Below are 22,799 nucleotides of genomic sequence, written 5' to 3'. Positions count from 1 at the left end.
CAATATTAACTGGTGTACCACAAAGTAGCATCTTGGGCCCATTACTTTTCATCATCTATATAAACGATATTGCCCATATTGACAGGGGGGGGGGGGGCTAAATTTATCGTGTACGTAGATGACAGCAGTATATTGCTACCAGTCAGTGATGTTAATACTCTTATATCAAAGGGTAATAACATTCTTGAAAAATTAATCTTTTGGTCACGATAAAATAAGCTGAAAATCAACCCCTCAAAAGCAGAGCAGTTATTTTTCGCGCCAGAAATAAGTTAGTTAAAATTGAACAAGATATCCGGTGCGAAGGCCAAATTATTGAGTTGTTGAAGAAATCAAGATACTTGGCATAACATTTAGTACTCATCGTATGTGGGACTCCCACATAGATGGGACTCTCACATAGATGCGGCATTCTTCGTTTTGGATATCGAATGCTGTATGAGCTTGAACTATGTACTGTGGGAATATGTAGCCTGTATCTATGGATCCATTGCAGTAATTTAAAGTAGTATACCTGGTCAGACTTCAACATATTATATTTGACAAATAATGGCCGTGTTCTCAGAGACTGCTTATTTCCTTTGTAGTCTTCTAGTATACGTAATATTTTCTTGTGTAATACATTAAGCCTTTAGTAATTAGAGTTTGTTGTCGTTCCCCAAATAAGGATACCATAGCTTATTATGGAGTAAACTAGAGAATAGTAGAGCGCCTGTTTTAAGCGTTTGCGGTGAAGGTTTTGACGAAATCTGTCCTCACTATCCGTACCAACTTTTCACACGTTGCCGAAATAACGGAATCAGGGAACCCTGCGGTTTTCAGCCTGCGGGCATGTAACAATACACTTCCTTCGATACAAGGAAAACGCGAGTTCTGTAAGCTTGAGCGAAGGGCAGACACAGCAATTCGATTTTTGACATTTTTTGAGTGTCTGGAAGAATAGTGTAATACCTGTTTCTGGGACCTTGGGGAGTAAAGGCAACAAATATGGTCATTCTTGAATAACAACTTAGTACTCAATAAATGCGGATAATCCTTCAAAGGCACTTCAAATGTAAACGACAGACCATTTGCACACTCCCGAAATAACTTAAAAATGTCTACCCTCCTCCCGTTGAAGTTATCTCTTTTAATCAGCACCAAAAAATCATCCACATATCTAAAAACCTTCACCGCAATTCCATCACTACGTTTACTAATTTGTTTATCAATCAATAAGGAAATTTCTGCAGTAAAACATGGTGCTGGGCGAGTTGGTAATTCATACTTGGTGGGAAGACAGCGCAAAAAACGACAACCACAGGGGAGGACAAGACACAAATATAGTAGCGATAGTAAGGATAGTAAATAGTAAGGATAGTAGCGTTCTTTTGTGTCTTGTCCTCCCCTGTGGTTGTCGTTTTTTGCGTTGTCTTCCCACCAAGAACAATAAGGAAATATTGCTCAAAAAAGGGGCAACCTTTGAAACAATACAAATGCCCTTTTTTCGCACATAGACGGCGCTTTGCTAACCTATATAAGTTGATTTAAAATAAAACGACAACAGTTCAAGAAAGATTCAGAAAGATTCAAGAAAGATTCAGAGATACTCCGCTCTGACCCAAAAAACCGACTTCATCACTGTCATCAATAATGCCTTTTTTTCACTGCTTTCATAATCCCGTTGTGAGGAAGCGAGTAATAGCGGTCTTCAATGTCAATAATGCAGCCAGAATAAAAGCCTGGATCGTTATGCTTTATGAAAAGGGTTACCTTTTCTGCATTATTAACCAAGAAAGGATCATTAACAACTAGCAACGAAAGACGCTTTTGTAGATAGCAAGACACGCAGTGCTGCCAAGTGCCAGTTTCCGAAATGATGGCTCTGAAAGAAATGTTAATTTTATGAGTCTTGGCGGAGAAAAATAATTCTAACTTATCGCCTGGTGTTGGATTTCCATTCCCAGGATTTCCATTGCACCCCCCGACACAGGTTCAAACATTTGGTATCGATGGAATCTTTGCAGTTTTTCCTTGGCTATGGGTTCTATAGCTTTAGCGCTGCTTTTTTTTTGCTTTAAGCGCCTACAAGCTATCGGTAAAGGTTTGAAACTTGTAATGATCTCTTTAGTGTTAATAAAATCTATTGCTTTATTTATGCGTACTGTTCCTCCTTCAAAGCTAGGACAATATTCTGGCAATTTGTATTGTTTTGCTGTATTATTTTGTTTGTCTTGTTGAAAACTACATCAGCCCCCGTGTCCTCTAATAGAACGCTGGTCTGATAGCCGGGTGGCACTTCCACATCAACTTCTCTGAAACCTGTTCCTCGGGGAATGTCGCACTTTTCCACCGAACATTTTATCTTTCCGAATTTATTTATAAAATTGGTTTTCTTTAACGACTTTACAATGTACAGGTGGGATATTAGCGAAATACGTAAGAGTAAGACTGGATGTCGTTTTATACGCTACCGTTAAAAGTATTAGCGTTGGCCTTTGTCTTCTCTTGTTTTTTTATGGATGCTTTGTCACTATACAACACTGGCGAAGCACAGTTAATAATTCGTTCCGTTCCAGAGTATACCTTTGGGCTAGTTGTTGCATTGCAGTCAAACGTAAGAGCACAGAGAACGTGGACAAAGACGGACTTGCACAACACGAGTGCTTACCTGAAACTCAAGGTTTATTACACACAAGCACATTCCCCAATCATTGCTAGACCTTGTGTTCCTATCTCACAAAATAGCTGCTAGCACGGTGTCAGTCGAGCCGGGAATGTCAGGCCACAAAATGATATCCGTCGATATACCAATAGGCACACACCCTTGCCGACGACCATCTATTCCTATAGAGGTAAAAGACTACGCTAGGTCGGACGATACAACAATAGTAGATGTTTTAAGCCTATCATTTAGTGAATTTGAGCTTGCGTCATCTAATGAGTCTGTTGAGGAGCTGTGGCAGCGTTTTAAGGGCATCATCAAACATTGCGTAGATGCCTTCATTCCTACCCGCATGAAAAAGACGAGGCAACATAGCCCTTGGGTAACTCGAGAAATTATCCATAGGAAACGCAGAATAAAACGGTTACGCAAAAAGAAACAAAACTCAGCCGAAGTGTCTATTTTGCGTGCTGAACTGAAAAAAGCTTTAGGGGAATCCAAGAAAAAATTATTTTAGCGAAACGCTCCCGGGCTTCCTCAAGGCATCGCCGCCAAAATTATGGAGGTACTTCAGAGAAGAAATAGACCAGACAAAAAATGGATCTGAAATGATCAAAGAAAAGACGCAGATAGCAGACTGTTTCAATGTGTTCTTCCAGTCAGTATTTATGAAAAAACAACAGATCATGGAAACGATCAGTCCGATGATTTTGGCGCTTGCGCAATGGGCCCTCTAGACATCAACCAACTGGGCATATTCCAGCAACTTCTTGCGCTTGATACGAAAAAACAAGCGGACCAGACGGGATCCCTAGTGAATTCTTGCATCTATATGCTGAATGGGTATCATTTTACCTAACAATAATCTTTCGAAAGTCCTTGGCAGCCTGTCGCAGCGCTGTTGTGATTCCTGTTTTCAAATCTGGCAGTCGAAGTCAAGTTACCAACTATCGTCCAATATCGCTCGCTTCGGTGGCTTGCAAGTTTATAGAACACGCTATAGCAAAGCACATCATTCTCTTTCTTGAGGCGAATAACTTCTTCTGTTCGTCACAACATGGATTCCGAAGTGGTTTATCCACTGTTTCACAACTCATTCAAATGATTCATGATTTCTGTGCAGCTTTAGATGCCCGCGAACAAACTGACGTCATCTGCATAGATTTTGCTAAGGCATTTGATAAGGTTCCGCATAGTAAACTGCTGTTTAAACTTCGGAATGCAGGTATTGATTCAGATATTGTGAACTGGATTGCCGCTTACCTGACTGACCGTGTACAGTCCGTCCGCATTGGAAACCACATGTCTAGTTCACTAGAAGTTCTGTCTGGGGTTCCACAAAGGTCAGTGTTGGGGCCGTTATTGTTTTTGGTTTATATAAATGACATTCCTAGTGTTGTCGAATCACCTGTAAAAATCAAACTTTTTGCTGACGATTGCCTGATTTACTCTAGAGTGACCGATTCAACTGATCAAATTAAAATAAACCGATGCCTGCAATGTTTATATGACTGGTGCGTAAAATGGGGAATGGAAATTAATTACTCTAAGTCGACGTTTGCTCATATCACAAGAAAGAAAACCAAGCTTTCCTTTGATTACAAGATTGGTGAAAACTCCTTGTCCAATGTACGTAGCTTTAAGTATTTAGGAGTAATTATTCAGAACGATCTGTGCTGGCGCATACATGCAGAGGACGTCTGCTCTAAAGCCTATCGAAAACTATGGTATTTGAGAAAAAAATTACAGCATGCACCAAAAAATTTGAAGTTAACTGCATACAAGACATTTATCCGCCCGGTTTTGGAGTATGCCTCCTCTGTTTAGAGCCCCCACCAAGTGTACTTGCGAGATAAGCTCGAAAAAATTCAGAGAACCGCAGTGCGTTTTGTATGTTCGCGTTATCGGAAGACCGATTCTGTAACAGACATGCTTAAATCTTGCGACCTGGAACTGCTCGAAACACGACGAAAAAAACAACGGTTGAAACTGTTTTTCCAAATCACCAGGATCAACTAAAAATAAACAAAGAAACATATATTCACCCCCCTCTAAAACAAAGTGTGCGTTTTAACCACAGTGCCGCAGTACGGCCGTACAGAGCCCACCTATCAAAACTCTTTTTTCCCGTCATGTATTAATATGCGGAATGGTCTTGTGGAATTCATTGTCACAGCTCAAATTGTCAAAGAGTTTGAGAACCTTTTGTAATTATATTACAGGCAACAGGGGAATTGACAACTGATCATGCTGTTGTTATGATTTCCCATCATCCTTGTTTGTTAAGTTGTTAACTATTCGTGTTTTGATTATGTTTTTTTTGTGTCTTGTCGGTGCCTGACGTTTTTGTTCCTCAATAATTAAAATAAAAACATCTCCTGTTATGGCCCTCAAGTGAGGGCTACAGTATTCCCAAATAAATAAATAAATAAATACACCCTGCTCCATGGCGTCAAACTGACAGCACTACCGACATCAAGTGATCGCATACAGAAACACTGTTTCCTTCTTAGTCTGTGAGGCAGATGATGCGCCGACGCTGGATGGACCCGCTTTGCTAATCAAATCTGCCTCTATTATTTTTTTAACGTCGTGAAAACTATGCTTGGCCACTATCTTGCATGCGCTGAAGATAGGCTTCCATGGCTTCTTATTCTTTCCAGCGCAGTCGTGACAATGTTAGCACCATCTCTACAATCGCCAGCCTTCCTCCTGTGCTCCAGCAATCCTTCATGCAGACATCGGCCAGTTTGACCGATGTATACCTAGCGCCACACGATAGAGAAATTTCACATAGCATATCAGTAACGCATGCTACGAAAGGATCTCTGTGCTTGATACCGCATGGCTTTTAAGGCTTTTGGAAATGATTAGTCATTATGAATAGTTTTTTCAGCTTCTCGGGCGCCTAGAGCACTACTCTGACGTCAATGCATTTTTCAATCTTCTTTAGGCGATGCGAGCTGTTGTGCAAGGTGTGTGCGAGCTGTTGTGCACAACAGTAGTCATTCGAGCTTGGGAGGGGTCTAATTTGGCAAAGCATTGCCTGTCCTGCAGTCACTGTCGGCTACGGCTTAATGAGATTAGAGTTCCGGACAAGAGTCGCGATTCAATCGCAAGTGAAGTTATGGAAGCTTACTTCATAAAGAAAAGAGAAGACGATGTATCAGTGAATCTTCGGTTGGACTATTCAATAGTGAGGTAGCATTTCTCGATAAGACGATGTAAGTTCAGGCCTTAGTGTGTTACTGATTGCCTCATGATGTATCCTTGCGCTGCGCATGCTCAATGTGCAATCTTTTTTCATTTAAATACGTGCTGTGTCCTTTCAATAAAATCAGTTGTATGTTTGCGCTCGTCCCGTACCCTGTTTTGTGCGCGTGCGCGTGTGCGTGTGCGCGTGCGTGAGTGCGCGCGTGCGTGCGTGCGTGCGCGTGCGCGTGCGAGTGCGAGTGCGTGTGCGTGTGCGTGTGCGTGTGCGTGTGTGTGTGTGTGTGTGTGTGTGTTTTGAGCACAAGTGGACGCCTTGGTCTCGAACATAATCGCTTCTACCGTACCAGCAAGAACGGATTGACGCCTTTTGAAGTAAGTGCGATTTTTGGAAGCGTTAAGGCATCGCCTGGACATGTCAAGCGTGTGTGCAAGACACTGAGATCCGAGAAGTGGCGGCAAGTTCGGCTCTTCCAGCACTGGTTACTAGTTATCTGTTATGCCCAGTATCCTGAGCGGCTCGCAGAGCACATGTTACGTGTGCATAGACGTCTCGCCGCACAGATCACCGAGAAGTTGTGGAACTACTCCATTAGCCAGCTGCTGAAACTAAAGGGACTGAGCAAGGTTGTCTTTCACACCAATCATGGCCTGACGGTGTTGGGCGACGTGCAGGTTCCTGAGAAGATTTCCAGTATACTGAAGAAGGGACATAAGTATAGTTATGAAGCTTCAGTACAAGCCCACGAGTTCCTGGCGGTGAATCGGGGAGTGGCCAAAAAAACAGATGTCGAGAACCAGCAGAGATGCCTTTTAGAACGCGTGGATACTCTTTCGAGATCGGTTGGCAAGCCTTATTCCGCAAAACTGCAGCAAGAAATTGGAGCTGTGGTTCGTTTCTTCTGGAATAACGACCTAAAACTGTTGCAGGACGACTAGGAGGGAGGATTTGTCGTTATGCCCACCGGGATCTACAATGAGAAGGCAGCCAAAGCACTAAGAAAGAACTTCAACCAAGTCAAGAGCAGCGTTACAAGGGTCAAGAGCTAGGCGGAGTGGCATTGCAAGGAGTTGGGCCTCTCACAATTGGCTGCAGCAATCGGCAAGTGCAAATCGAACTCGTTAAATGTATTCTTTACTGCAAGGACTCATAAACCTGACTTACCGTTCCGGACAATTGTTAGTGAAAAGGGGTCTTGGCAGATCCCGGTTAGCCAGTTCCTTCTTAAGCATTTGAACAATCTGAGCGTAAACGACCCTTTCGGCACAAAGAGTTCAAAAGATGTCACATAGTATCTGGGCCACAACCACTCAATTGGGCACGCGTTTTCCGTGGATGTAGAAGACCTTTTCTACTCAGTACCACACGCGGAATTGTTCGAATCAGTAAGGGCATCTGTGGAAGAACACGGAGAAGTGTCGTCCCAGAATTCTGCAGGCATGTCCCTACATGATTTTATGACACTTCTGGAGTTTTACCTTAGTACTAATTTTATTCAGACAATATCCCAAACGATTTCTTGAAACGATACGCAAAATGGTGCAGCAGATACTTGGGTCTGATATTTCGTAAATCTCTCTCGTCATCAACTTTACCCGACGACTGGAAGAAGGCAAAGATTATATCAATACACAAAACAGGAGACACCACATTACCATCGAATTATAGACCAATATCTCTCACCAGCACGGCTTGCAAGATGCTCGAGCATATCATCCTTAAACACCTAACAAACTTCCTTGAAACTCACAATCTGTTATCATCAAACCAACATGGATTCCGTCATGGGCTCTCAACCGCCACGCAGCTTACAGAGGTTGTGCATGACCTTGCATTCGCCATCAATAACTGTAGCCAGACTGACATTATATTATTGGACTTTTCTAAAGCATTCGATCGCGTCTGCCACAACAAATTAATAGCAAAGTTACGGGGTGCCATCGGGGATGGGGAAATTTTAGATTGGATTTCAGATTACTTATCAAACCGGACACAATTCGTACTGTTTCAGAACATGGAATCTGCGACAGTACCCGTCATATCAGGTGTACCTCAAGGATCCGTGTTGGGGACACTGTTATTTTTAGTTTTCATCAGCGACATAACCAACAATATCGATTCTAACATCAAACTCTTCGCCAATGACTGCATTATCTATAAAACAATTAACAGCTACGAAGACCACATTTCACTCAGCGATTCATTGAACAAAATAACCGAATGGTACAAAACATGGCAAATGACGGTAAACACGACTAAATCTGTTTGCATGACGGTAACAAGAAAAAGGCACCCTTATGATTTTCCGTACTTTGTTAATGGCAGAATACTGACGAAAGTTCACCAGCATAAGTACTTAGGCATCACACTAACTTCTGACCTCAGATGGGACGCGCACATTGCTAGCATAACCTCGAAAGCATTACGCAGACTATTTTTTCTTCGAAGACGTCTGCGCCTTGCACCCACATCGACAAAACTTCTCGCATATACTACTTTCGTTCGACCAGTTTTAGAATACCCTAACACAGTTTGGTTCCCCCATTCAGTGACTAATGTAACAAAAGTAGAAAAAGTACAGCGTAAAGCATTGCGGTTTATACACAACGAATATAAGCGCACAGATTCACTAACTAACCTCGCGGCTATTTCGGGTTTAGCGACGCTATCATCAAGAGCGCAACAAGCACGGCTAAAATTTTTATTTCACCTGATGCACAACTACTACAAGATAGACGTATCAAAATACATATCTTTCTCGCAATCACACCCGTCGAGGCATAAACACGCGCGCGCGATAACAGAATACTCACGCCATAACGACACTTTCATGTATTCGTACTTTCCCCTCGTGATCAGAGAATGGAATCGCCTTTATCCCTCAATCATAACTGCAGCCACATTATCTCAGTTCACGTCACGGATAGAATCCTTATCAATTAAAGAATAAAGCAGTTCACTGACATACTCAACCGCCTCTCATCACTTCATTTGGTTGTTAATTAATCGTGAAGAAAGTCTCTTATTTTTTCCGCTGCTGTGTTCCCATTTACCATGGATGTGTTCCCATGTGCTCTAATTGAATTCCTTATGGCAATGCTCCACCCTACTCCTAGACATGTATTTTTCTTTTTCCTTGCTAATGTTTACCTTTTATTTTATTTTGCTTGTTCCTTTCTGTTCACCAGTGTTTGATTTGTAATCATTTTTTTTAATTCCAGAGTGCACTGCTCAAATTTTTATCATGTTTGTCATTTTTGTTCGCCCACCTGCTATGGTCCCTGATGAGACTGGCAGTATTGTAAATAAATAAATAAATAAATAAACAAATAAATATCATTTGACGAAGATCATTATCTGCAACGCCGTGGCATATGCATTGGTTCATGTGCAGCACCTGTACTAACCAACATCTTTTTATCATGTATTGACCAGTCACTGACAAGTGCCCTAGATGGCAGGCAGGTTTTAAAAGTTTTTAGGTACGTGGAATATTTTTTAGTTCTTTTGAACACCAACCACGCTATGACGACCCACGATATGGTGAATGAGGTTTTATTTTAGTTCAGGCAACATGGTAAAGGTAAAACTTCTACTCATGAAATGCCTTCGGGGGACGGGACTGCCTGCAGTTTTTAGATATTCACATGATCTTTTCGAACGATGGTGTCTGCTGGTTGTACCGCCCAGAGCCCAAAAAGGTTTGTTACCGTATAGTTCGGGGCTCTCAAAAACTGTTAAGAGGGGGATTGCTGCTCTTTGTCTAGAGTCTGCCCTTATGAAATCGTGTCCTCGCAGAATGCAGGCAAGTTTTGATGGTCAGGTCGGCAGGCTTTTCTCTACCGGAATCCCCTGTACGATCGTGGCGGCTGTAGCGGAGACGCTACTGGAAAAGATGAAAGGGAAAGCGCGGCAAAGGACTGAAAGCAAAGGAAGACCAGTAGTCTTGCTGTACGTGCACAAAGTGTCATACAACCTGAAGAAGGTGGCGGGAAAGTACAATGTGCCAATGGTGTTGATAGCACCGTCCAAACTGGCAAACCTAAGCCCCCGCATCACCAATCAAGGAACAAAGAAAAGTGGTTGTGACAAGCACACTAGGCCCTTTGCGGGATGCGCCGTCGGAGTTGTCTACGAAATACCACTTACTTGTGGAAAAACGTACCTAGACCAGACTGGACGCTGCTTGAACGATCGTGCACGGGAACATGGGTTATCGCTAACAACGGGGGAGGGATCTAATTTGGCAAAGCATTGCCTGTCCTGCAGTCACTGTCGGCCACGGCTTAATGAGATTAGAGTTCTGGGCAAGAGTCGCGATTCAATCGCACGTGAAGTTATGGAAGCTTACTTCATAAAGAAAAGAGGAGATGCATGTATCAGTGATTCTTCGGTTGTACTATCCAATAGTGAGGCATCCTTTCTCGATAAGACGATGTAAGTTCAGACCTTGGCGTGTTACTGATTGCCACATGATGTATCCTTGCGCTGCGCATGCTCAAATTGCATTCTTTTTTCGTTTAAATACGTGCTGTGTCCTTTCAATAAAATCAGTTGTAAGTTTGCGGTCGTCCCGTACCCTGTTTTGTGTGTGTGTGTGTGTGTGTGTGTGTGTGCGTGCGCGCGTGCGCGTGCGTGCGTGCGTGCGTGTGTGCGTGCGTGCGTGCGTGCGTGTGTGCGTGTGTGCGTGTGTGCGTGTGCGCGTGTGCGCGTGTGCGCGTGTGCGTGTGTGCGCGCGTGTGTGTGTGTGTGTGCGTGCGTGCGTGCGTGTGCTCGCGCGTGCTTGTGTGTGCGCGTGCGTTCGTGTGCGTGTGTGTGCGTGTGTGCGCGCGTGTGCGCTGAAGATAAACGCTGACGCCTGAGCTGTACTCCCTGGTGTAGAGAAGGCCATTGGCTTAGTGTCTGCTTTCCGAGAAAGCAACTCATAGAAACGGAAAGCAAAGCACTTGGAGCCCTGACTCGCCCTTTCGCGCACGAGGGGAGTGAGCCCAGCAAATGTGCCCATCTGAAAACTTTAACTCTAAATATAAAACTGAACCATACCATTATTCGGTAGCTCATTAGTAAAACTTAGCCCTTTCCCCGAGGTTTCTAAAATCATCTGGAACACTGCTAACTGTAGCCTCATTCGTAAAGGAGCACTGCTCGTTTAAAACCACTAAGCAGTCGTCCATGTAACGAAACACTTTAAGGACTTTGTCCTAATAAAATGGTTAAAACGATAGTGTAGGGAGCGATCGATGAATGAGAAAAAGGGCTGTGGCTTAGCTTGGCTAAGCCCGGTAATTGCGAAAGCAATATCCGTAGCTACGCCATCGTTCAGCTGGTAGTGTAGCTGGTGGTGGTGCTTGTGGTTAGACTTGTGGTGATGCATCGGTTATCCAATCCAATCTAATCTAAACCAATTCAATCCGTAATGCTAAGGTCATCGGTAGGTCATTGGTAGCTACCGGCCTCGCTACGCGACGGGCTGAAAGTGCTTTCAGTATTGCTTTCGCAAGAAAAAGATATTACAAAGTATCGAGGGCCTATGCAAATGCCTTTCTTCTGCATGTAAGGTTGCCCGTCAAATAAGATAAACGTACTTCGGCGATAAAATTCTAAAAGGGCTAAAAAGTTATCAACATTAATACCAGCGGCGTTTTGGAAAGCCACGGGCCTGCTCCCGTCTATGCAATCTTTAACAGAGGCAAACAGGTCCGGATGGGGCACTGAATAAAAAAGGTCTTCTACATCAACAGAAAGAGCATAATCTATGTCATTCTTCTCTTCCAAAAAAAATGGGCTACTTGCCCTGAAATTTTTGTAAGAAAGGGATCAGTTATTCAGAAGCTATTCAACTTGTCTGCAGGAACTTACTCACTCAATGCTGCCAGGTACCAGTGTAAGGGATCGTTAGTGTACGCGGGGTCATCGGAACGCGGCTGGGGGTGCTCAAAGCGAAGCGTCTCCTTTCTTGGAACGCGGCCGCTCGCGAACGCGCCGGCAAGTACGGGTGTCCCCCCACACCGCGGTACCGATTCGCACACGTACTGGCACGGCCGTGCGTTTGTGTTTGTGGAAAGGGCGTTTTGCCTTACAGAAGCTGGAGGGCTGGCTAGGCTCTTGATAAACCAATCATGTGAACATTGTAACATGATTGGAAGCTACGAAATGTGGGCCGGGCCTTTAGGGCTTTAAAACTGGGCCCCGGAGCTGGAAGCGGGGTTCTGGGCTAAGGTGAGATGCTACGCATCTTCGGCTACGCCGAGTAGGGGCCTCCCCTAGTGTTAGCCAGATCCACCTTTTGGTTGTTTGTCTTTTTGCCGTTGTATCTAACTTGTATATTCTGTAAACATTTGTATATAAATCTTCAGTTATTCCTTTTCTTTATCCCTGCGTCTCGACTCATCGAGAGACCGTCTCTGACGGGGCACCTCTGGTGCGAAGAAATAAGCTTCAGTCTTCCCGTTAGAACAAACCGTCTCTGACGGGGCACCTCTGGTGCAAAGTAGAAGAAGAACCTGATCTTTACTACCAGCTTCACACACAATGGTACGGAATCAAGCTTCGGGTTTGTGCGTTTTAACGGTACCCCCTCGCGCTCTTAGTTATATCTTTAGCTAGTCTTTGCAGATCTAGGCACTTACCAAGTTCAGTCTCTTTGCCCTTAATCCTCGTTTTAACTTTTTCCACAGCTGCGAAGTTTTTGTTCACCGCCTGTGCTGCCTTTTCTCTATATATCGTTCTAGGAAAAACTACGAAACCTCAAGAGAAAAGTATACAGCAGCTGTATCTTACCGGTACTCACCTATGTGGCAGAAACGTGGAGGTTAACAAAGAGGGTTCAGCCTAAGTTGAGGACAACGCAGCGAGCTATGGAAAGAAAAATGATACGTGTAACGTTATGAGATCGGAAGCGGGCGGAGTAGGTGAGAGAAAAAACGCGGGTTAATGACATTCTAGTTGAAATCAAGAGGAAGAAGTGGGCTTGGGCAGGGCGTGTAATGCGAAGGCAAGATAACCGCTGGTCCTTAAGGGTAACGAAGTGGATTCGAAGTAAAGGCAAGCGTATCAGGGGGCGGCAGAAAGTTAGGTGGGTGGTTAAGATTAAGAAATCTGCGGGAATACGGTGGCCGCAACAGGCGAAGGTCAGTGTTAATTGGAGAGACATGGGAGAGGCCTTTGCCCCGCAGTGCGCGTTGTTGCCTCGTACAAATCGGCTTTCATCCGGTTTTCAGAAATTACTCGGGGTGCAACAATCGGCTCAAATCAGCTTTTACTCGAAAACGAAGGGTCCTATACAAGATGTACTTTTTTTTAGCTTCTACAGATTTTGCTTTAAAAAGCTGGGAAATATAAGTCAGAGCGGTCTGCGCATGTGGATTCACGTGGCGGCTTCGCTTTCGGTTTTATTTTGTTTTTTTTTAGGTTTTCGTGAATAAATAGCTTCAGTCGCAGACTACATAACCGCAAAATAGGCACACGCAAATAAAAATGCGCGTTGACTTTTTGCTTTCGCCGATCGCTAAGTATCACACCGCGCCGATGGCACAGCAGCAAGCCGCCACGCGGCTCGCTGAGAGGCACTCCACGCGTTGGCTGACTCCTCCTCGTTTCGGTGGTGAGTTAAAAGAAAGCGGGAGCCGGGACGTTTAACTTTATTTTGATCGGCCGGAGAGCACAATAATTCCAAGTTTCTAAGAATGCTTGGAGCGAACATATCGATTTCCCGATGTATAAAAAGACAAGCTCGGAATCCTTTTTAGTGCACCTTTAAACAGGCATGGCATAACTCACTGAGCAAAGTTTTATTCCTGCTTTTTCCTACCGTAATTTGTTTATTTATTTCCAGTACTTTAAAACCCCGGGGCGAGAGGTATTACGGGAGGGGTGGGCTGGAAGAAATGAACAGAAAGGTAGATCGGTGGCCGCTTTAATATAGCAGGAATAAAATGACGGAATGCGTTGGCAGGAAGATGGTCCCAGCCGGTGTCTGTTCGTCATTCGCGAATAAGCATCCATAGTGGGGCTGATGCAGCTGTAGGGCCAGTGAGTGAGGTGACAAGGCATGATATAACTCATACAAAAGCTAAAACTTATATATTTGCCCAGAACTTGCAGAGCGGGCTCTAAATTAGGAACGCTTGTGCTAAGCGTAAAGCTAAATCTGGGTTGGCAGCCTCGGAAACATTCATTGGTAGTAGTTGAGAGTCCTCATCTCGTAGAGGGTATTTGGGTTAAAGATGATTGTTGTAGGATGCTTGCCGTCTTGCAAATTCGAATTGCTCAATCACATTGCAAGAAGACACTTCTGGAGAGGTTAACTTTTTATAAGAATTAAAAGCACAAAGGAAAATACAAGCATGGAGCGAACATATTTACACTTGACTGACTCGACGTGACGAAACCAGCCCTCGGTCATGCCGAAACAGCTGGTTATAAACCCTATGTCCCCGCCCTCAGTGGGGAGAATAACCAATCAGGTACTGTACAAACATCCACTCAATAACTTATTGGGGAAAGGAAAACATCACGAATCGCGGAAACATCACACTGTCGCGGAGTGGAATGGCCTTCCTTCGGGTCTATGTAAGTCTAGAAATTTTGAGAAGGAGCTCAAGAACTTATTGTATGGCTCCTAGTATCTTGTTTGATGACTCTGGATTTGTGTCCTGTTTACTGACTCGCGGTGTTGTAGCTGATGCTCTTTTAGAAATTTTTTTAGTTGTATGCCCCTCCTGCTTGGGCCAACTCTGGCTTGCAGTATACTGAAATAAATAAATAAATCCACAATTCGGAAAGGATAACACAACCAATCAGTGATTGGGTAAAGAAGGTAACTCATCGCGGCATACACTGTCCACATATGTACACTTTCTACCATCACGATTTTGGAGAATAATGCTTTCCTGCTGCGAGCTTCGCGAAAACTCCCACTTTCCCAACGTCCGGTTGACCCAAGTTCAAGTTAAGTCACTTCAATTCATCTGTTCAGCATCGTCGCTCCCCATGCTTGCAGCTAGTGTGGCAATATCCTACTGACCGCGCTTCAAGCTGTCAACGCACGCCGCTGCAGACATGGAACAAAGCCACGCACTGTGACGCGGGTCCGCCTCGCCGCACGCACGTGCACACAGGTAGCGACCTAACGAGTCCGTCCCCGAAGGGAGTTTGACCTTTCCCTTAATCCTCCGCTATCCTGCGCCCCCCTTATCCCACCTGGGTTAAGTACGACTCACCCCCCTTCTCTGCAGTTGTGCGGAGGGCACAAGAGAAAGAACGTAATGGGCAGTCCACTAACGCGAACCGGATGCGGCAAAATAAAGTACAGCACCGCGAACTTCACTGTAGTGATAAGGCTATGATGATGCCAGGGTCCCATATACTGCAAGCGTACTCCAGTTTGGCTCGTACAAGCGTTGCATGTGTTGACTAAATACATGACTGCTAACTAAAGAACTTTTGCGCAATAACAAGTAGTTTCATCGAATTGCTGTCATTTCATCTAGGCTCAACTTTTGCTGAATGGATTGATGATGTTTACCTTCAGAAGGATAGTATCTGCATTGGATCATGCTTAGCCCCAATACTTAGTGGCATGTTCCTTGCCTCACACGACAGACGCTTGAAAGAGTGTCTTGAAGGGTCCGGTGTTTTGTGCAGTTTTTTAGATTTGTGGAGGACTACTTCGTGTTTTTAGAATGTGACAACCTGGATTTCGAGCAAAAGGTTCACCATATTATTTCTAAGCTCTCAGAGTGCCTCAGTCCGATTGTTTTAACCCATCAAGTACCAGTTGATGATTGTATCAGGTTTTCATTGTATCAGGCTTCATTTCTCTTCATCCCAAGTGCGCTGGGCTGTTAATGCCCGTGGTCAAAACCAATTTTGCGTTTTTATCAGCATATTCGAGGCTCGTAAAAAGAGCAATTGTTCATTCTGTTTTTAACAACGCTGTGCAAAAGACATGTCAGCAGAGGCTGGAGGAAAGCTTCCAAAACCTAGTAGGTCGCCAAATACAGGCCGGTTACTCTTCGGAAGTTGTGGTTTCCGTGGCAGAAAAACTGCACAAAAAGTTGACAACAGCAATAAATGGAAAAAACTAACAATGCAAAAAAGAAAAGAAAGGTTGCTGTCGTGCCATATCTTGATCATGTTTCACACAACCTAAGGAGAGTTGGAAACCATGCGGGAGTGGACGTTGTTTTTCAGCGCCTAAGCGACTGTCTATTCTAGTCCGAGAAGTGAATTACCCGAACAGCGAGCCTCAAGGCTGCTCGAAAAGGCACGCTAAGTTTGTCGTCTCTTGCCAGGAAGGAGTGATCTGTTCCTTGCCAGTGCCCTGTGGGAAGAAGTACATTGGCCAAACCGGCCGGTGCCTCAACAAAGAACCCGAAGAACTCGAATACAGCGTCTCACGTGTTGCCACCACAGGGCAAGAGGAAAAGCACTGTGCAGAATGCAAGAAAAGATGCAAGTGACGATGAATATAGTAATTGCGAGCCCCTGTATCAGGACTGCACTGTGATAAGAAGAAAGCGTTATGCCTGGGCGAGAGAAATCATTGAAACACTGATGATACCCCGACTTCACGAGGAATGTATGAGCGCGCCTTCGATAGCTTTGTCAGAGAAAGAAAGAGAATGTTGAATGCTGACACGCACTAGTGGTTTTTTGAAGGTCGATGTTTCGTATGCTTGAATTGCATGTTCTCGTTTCCAATCCTGGCCTCCAGTGGCGTATTTATACTACGCTAATAAAGGCTTCAGTTGCGAGTCAGTGCAGTGTTCTGTCGTCCTCTCTTTCGCGCTGTCCTAACTGCTAACTGTGCTAACTGCTTTACGTGAGAAGGCTAGGTTGCGGCGAATGAACACTTGCGTGTTGTCATTTGTGTGTTGTCAGCATGTGGCCTGTCGCAGAGTGATAGTCAAGTGGATTCGATGCACCAGTTAGTTCCGAGGAGCGACTCCAATATGGCCTTCAGATATACTGCAGTCGCAAGAACATCTACTTCGAAGGAACTGTCAATACTTGCGTTAACACGTTTTGGCGGGCTAGTTGGTTAAGCATGTTGAATAAACAGCGTGAACGAAGACGAGCACAAAAGACAAGAAAACGGACGACACAGCGCTGACTAACAACTGACGGTTTATTGCTGATCATACAAGTATATATACATAGACGTCGGCAGAGAGGGAAGGGTATAAAAAGTGCAAAAAAAAACAAAAAACAGAACATAAATGAGACAACAGTCACACAAGCGCGCTAGAAATCAGCGGAGATTATCAGCCCCCAGGAGTGACGGCTCTTTTTGCAGTAGTGTTAGCGAAGGAGTGCTTATACATGCATTTCCCTGCTTGAATATTGTCACCCAATACTTGGGCATTGTCACCCAATACTTGGGTGACAAACTATCAAAGGCGAACTATCAAAGGCGAGGAACTATCAAAGGCGAGAGAGCTCTGACTTCCTTCTTACACAGATGTCTCGATATGTTTCCAATAATTTCTCCATTGCCAGCGATCGCATGTTTCACTACGCTCTGAGCCGTTATTTTCTGTGCATATGTTTATGTTGCCTTCCTGCCCTCTTCAAGATATGTTGGAATACCATTAACCCCGATTGATACCGCAAGCTTGTAATAGCTACAAACCTTGGCTTCAATGGCATTTTTGTTCCTGAGCAAGCATTTGCGCTAACATTCCGGAACCATTTTACTTTGCGTGAGCTCATTCGGTCGAAAGGATGTCGCCGTCACATAGAATTCACAGAAAGACCTCAGAAACGTCAGGGAAATATTCCCAGAAGTTTCATTTGATAAAATAGATTCTCCGACATTGGAGTTCGAACACAGGTCCTGTGCGTGCCAAGCGGGCACGCAATGCCACAAAGGGTAAGACGTGATGTTGGGCTAGTCGGTTCATAGTGATTGCCGAAAATCTGCGCGAAGACGACGGGACAAAAAGAGGCACCAAGACTGCGCTTTGTGTGTGTGTGTGTGTCGTTGTGCCTCTTGTTGCCCAGTCGTCTTCGCGCAGTTTTTTTTTTTTGGCGCAAAGGGTTGTTGTGTCCGGCGTGTTGTAGGGGTATCACATGAACTCGTTGTGGTTTGTGTGACAGTATTGCTAATGCTATTGCTATTCACCAGTGCTGTTCACCGCATGTTTACAGGAGGTATTCCGAGCCCTGAACTGGGACCAGTTGAGGATAAGAGTTAATGAAGAATACCTGAATAATCTGCGATTCACTGAGGAGATAAATAGTCTGCGATTTCATGATTAAATTGCCTTGCTGAGACACTGAGGAGATCAATTGCAAAGCATGATCAACAAGTTGGTCAGGCGGAGAAGAGTGGTGGGTCTAAATATTCAGATGCAGGAAATGAAAGTAAAGTTCAACAGTCTAGCAAGGGAACAGCAATTCACAATTGGTAGCGAGGTGGAAGTGGTAAAGGAGTAGGCCTAGATAGGGCAGGTAGTGACCGCTGATCCAGATCATGAGAGGGAGATAACTAGAAGAATAAGAATGAGGTGGAGCGCATATGGCAGGTTCTCTAAGATCATGAAGGGCAATTTACCAATATCCCTCAAGAGAAAAGTATACAACAGCTGTATCTTATCGGCGCTTACGTATGGGTCAGAAACGTGGAGGCTAACGAAGAGGGTTCAGCTTAAGCTCTGCACATCACAGCGGGCCATTGAAAGAAAAATGGTAGGTGTGACGTTAAGAGATGGGAAGCTGGCGGAGTGGTCGAGGGAACAAACGACGTGGGTTAATGACATCCGAGTCGCAATCAAGAGCAATAAATGGGCTTAGGCAGGGCATAGAATGCGAAGGTAAGATAACCACTGGTCCTTAAGGGTAACGGAGTGGATTCCAAGAGAAGGCGAGCGTATCAGGGGGCGGCAGAAAGTTAGGTGGGCGGATGAGATGAGGAATTTGTAGCAATCGCATTTATAGAAACGGGAATCTGCCTGGCACTTGCAGGGCGGTTACTGCCTTTCTATTACTTGTCAGTTTTCGGTGCATTTTTTTCTCCTATGCTCCATACAACCTTTTGCGAAGAACCATCGCAGGCTTCCGTGTGCTTTTGCCCCCGCCATTATGTTCAACGTAAGATCCTTTTATTATAGGTGCAGGGGTTCTGCGTCATAACTGTCACGGTCACTCGTGCAGCAGCTCACGGAGGGATGCTCTCTGAACCACTTCAGTAGCACAGGGAGTAAAAGAGAAACCAAGCTTTTGAGACATGCATTTGACTTCACCTGCGTCATCCTTAGCAAGGATTATACGTACAGCCCTAGGCTTTCGGGGTTTCTTTTTTTTTGCGAAATTCGTGAGCCAAAAATCAGACGATGCTTCTAAGAGCAAATTCTAGTACAAACTGGGTTTTCGAGAAAACGATTCAAGGATCTGTACGCTTTTTTTTAGGAAATATGTCAATGGTTGCTTGCACTGCAAAATTTTTTGAACATCCAATAATTCGCCGCGTACATTATGACCTGCTGTGCAGCACTTGCGCGTGCGTACAAGAGCTGCCTGCCTTTGTGTGCAGCACTCATTTCACGCTACCTCGATGATTTTAAAAGCAGAAGAGCTTTGGAGCAGGTCATCGTTTGGCCATTCAACTACCTTTGGCTTCTCGCTTCCAGAATTCGAATTTAGCCTAAAAGTAAGCATTGCCCCAAATAAAAGGAAATAAAAGGTTTTCAGAACGAAGAGTTCACATGCAGCAAGCAGTAGATTCCCGCTTCAGTTATGTCGACAGAAAACTAAATGACATAGCAGGCTAATTGTGAGGTATAAATAGGGTTTGCACCTTTATTTCAGAAATCCGGCCGGGGTGCCACAATCGGTAAAAAATAGGGTTTCACCGGTAAACGAAGCGACATAATTAATAGCAGCCTGCATGCGAGGAGGAAAAGCCAGAGTAGGGTCCAGAGTACAATACAGAGGCAGATACGGTGTCTTGGAAAGCTATTTTTCATGCAAGAGTTCGGGCTTTCTTCAGTGAATTCAGGCTCCCCCCCCCGTTCCCTTTCCTAATAGAGCAGTTGCCAATACATTTTTCCTTTAGAACACATGCATGCGTTATCTTAGTGAACTGCTGTGGCACACATGATGTGTCAAATGAAATTCTTCAGCATAACCAGCTTGAGTGCCGTTTCGTGTAAAGACAAATGCGACGCGAATGACCAACGTCGTGATTTCATGTCAAGCCGACAATCATCTTCATTCGCCAAAAAGTAACTGCTCAAGTCCCGAATGTTGAATGAGCCAATTTCAATGGCCCATAGACAATAAACTGCTCTCTCTCTCTCACGAATGAATTCCTATTCTTCCCGCGGACTAACAGCGCACAAAACATTTTGATCACAAAGCGCTCGCGGCTGAGAAGGCAACAAACATTGCATGCAAGCTTCATGAAGTGTGAGTGGCGAATTCGGGACGCTGGTCGTTAGAGAGTTAAACATGCCGACCAATTGTACTCTCAATGCCGACTCCAGTCCTGCGTGAGAACCCGCTAAGAACTTTAAAGCCGCATGCCTCCACGCAGGACCGATATTTTGTCTTGTCAGCGAGGAAGCTTCGTGCGGGCGAAAAGACTCAGGTTGTGCCATGCTGCTAGTAATGCAATATGTTGCGAAGTGCCTGATGAGAGTAATTTTCCACTAACGATCTTCGAGACGAGTGGAGGAGCGCGATGGGAGCATTAGCCGCAGTCTGTCAAGTGCACTGTTGAGGAAAGTAGCCGCCTGTTCTCAGGCGCGCCTTTCGAACATAACCGCTAGTGACAGTTTCGTAAAGCGAAACGCTGTATCTTTCCGTTGGGAGGAGGGGCCCACTCGATTTCTTCGACTGAGATCGGTGACTTTTCCCGAGAGCATCTGCGGAGAGACATGAAGTATGAGCGCCGAACAATGGGCGGCAGCGCCGAGGAATGCGACGCGGGGAGCCTGGCGCCTCCTGCACACGTGGCGCGTAATTCCTGGGCGCCGGCCAATGTTGTCGCCCCGCGGGGGTTTATTTTCGGAGCGTCGCTCCTCGAGAGTCGCGCGATGCTTCCGCGGCGACAGTTTCTTGACCGGCGGCGGGGCCTGCTGCTTCCCAGGTGCGGGCCACCATAAAAGCTGGCCGAAGCATGAGTGCAGCGCCGCGCCATGTCCCTGGTGAACCTGCTGGGCGGCCTGCGGCGGCTTCTGCGCCGGAGGCACGTGCACATCGACAACTGCATCTTCCGGCTCCACTGGCTGGTCACCTCGTCGCTGCTGGTCGCCTTCAGCATCCTGGTGTCGGCGCGCCAGTATGTGGGCGACCCCATCGAGTGCGTGCCGCCCACGGCGGACTTCCCCATGGAGGTGCTCAACACGTACTGCTGGATCCACTCGACCTTCACCATGCCCACGGCGCTCGAGAAGCGCGTCGGGCTGGACGTGCCGCACCCGGGCATCGACAACTCCGGTGGCGCCGAGCGCCGCTACACGGCCTACTACCAGTGGGTGGCGTTCGCCCTCTTCCTGCAGGCCGTGCTCTTCTACGTGCCCTACTACCTGTGGAAGAACTGGGAGGGCGGCCTGCTCGAGGTCATCACCATGGGCATGCACGTGGCCATCATGGAGGAGAAAGAGCGCAGCCACAAGAAGCGCGTGCTCACCGAGTACCTGCACCGGCACATGCGCCACCACAGGGTGTACGCGCTCAAGTACATCTTCTGCGAGTTCCTCAGCTTCGCCAACGTCGTCGGGCAGATGTTCTTCATGGACAGGTTCCTGGGAGGCGAGTTCTGGAGGTACGGCGTCGACGTGGTCCGCTTCACGCTCACCGACCAGGAGGAGCGGCGCGACCCCATGATCTACGTCTTCCCGCGCATGACCAAGTGCGTGTTCCACTCGTTCGGCTCGTCGGGCGACGTGCAGCGCCACGACTCCCTGTGCGTGCTGCCGCTGAACGTGGTCAACGAGAAGGTCTACGTCTTCCTCTGGTTTTGGCTCGTCGCGCTGCTCACGCTCACCAGTGTAGTGTTCGTGGGCCGGCTGGTGATTCTGGCGGTGCCCAAGCTGCGCTTCCAGGTGCTCAAGTCGCGCAGCCCCCTGCTCAGCTCGGACGACCTGCGGACGCTGGCGCGCTCGGCGGACGCCGGCGATGCCTTCCTCTTCTACATGCTCGCGCAGAACCTGGACCCGCTGGTGTACAAGGAGGTGGTCGCCGATCTTACGCTGCTTATGAGCCAAAAGTCAAGTGAGGACAGGTCCCCGCTGAACGCAGTGTGAAGCGTCTTTCGGTGAGCGCTGAGTCAGCACGCTTGGACTGTTCGAGTCGCTCCCACCATCGCGGGTTAATTCACGGAACTTCCTGCGCTCGCGATTCAAAGATATTCGGCAGTAGCAGCTCTCGGGGCTCCGTTTCACGAAAGAGTTGCTGCGACGGCCATTCGCATCAGCAGCTAAGAGAGACGAGTGGCCACATGAGCCGCGTTCCCCCAAACTTCTGCGGCAGGGGAAAATGAAGTATATTCGTAGTCGGCGGACAATGCGCGCTCTCACTTAATCAGTGTAGTGCGTGAAAACTGCGGCGGACTACCTTGCAGCAGTCAGACTGCGTACGCAGGCTCAAGTGCTTGTTTACCTCTCGTGCAAGAACTTTTTGATACACCGAAGGTTTGCGTAAATAAAAGTAAATTTTTGGACACGCTTCAGGGGGTCACTGCGCGTCCTCTTCACGATCCGGCAACCAGTATTCTGGCCCCATCATCCTGAGACGGGATAGGTAGAGTTGTTCACTCAGCAGTGAATTCCAGAAGCCGACGTTTATGAGCGCCGCTCGGGCAATCAGTTGCCTCGTGAGCCGGTCATATTAGCACGAAGGCAAGGGTCTATTCCAGTAGGTGTAGCCCTTCCGATGCGGTGAAGTGTGCTTCATCTGGAAGTGGCGTTCAGTACGAACATGTTTCTTAAGTACCAC

At 46.1% G+C, this 22,799-nt stretch overlaps 1 protein-coding gene across 5 annotated transcripts in view; it reads left to right on the top strand.

Moving 5' to 3' along the window:
* Positions 1-22,799, top strand: part of LOC149325623 (innexin shaking-B-like) — a 438,384-nt gene that overhangs the window by 378,409 nt on the left and 37,176 nt on the right. For 3 of the 5 annotated variants that reach the window (XM_089562911.1, XM_089562914.1, XM_089562910.1), the window contains one exon: positions 20,950-22,533. In XM_089562911.1, the coding sequence (XP_089419037.1) occupies positions 20,999-22,108 (1,110 nt within the window). In that variant the 5' untranslated portion in view covers positions 20,950-20,998 and the 3' untranslated portion in view covers positions 22,109-22,533. Of the gene's footprint in view, positions 1-20,712; positions 22,534-22,799 lie in introns of those variants that run through there. The other 2 variants (XM_089562913.1, XM_089562912.1) reach the window with 2 other exon arrangements.

This window comes from Amblyomma mixtum, chromosome 10 (assembly GCF_055824585.1).
Source record: "Amblyomma mixtum isolate Tamu chromosome 10, ASM5582458v1, whole genome shotgun sequence".
Lineage (NCBI taxonomy): Eukaryota > Metazoa > Arthropoda > Arachnida > Ixodida > Ixodidae > Amblyomma > Amblyomma mixtum.
This window is presented reverse-complemented; position numbering and strand designations above follow the sequence as displayed.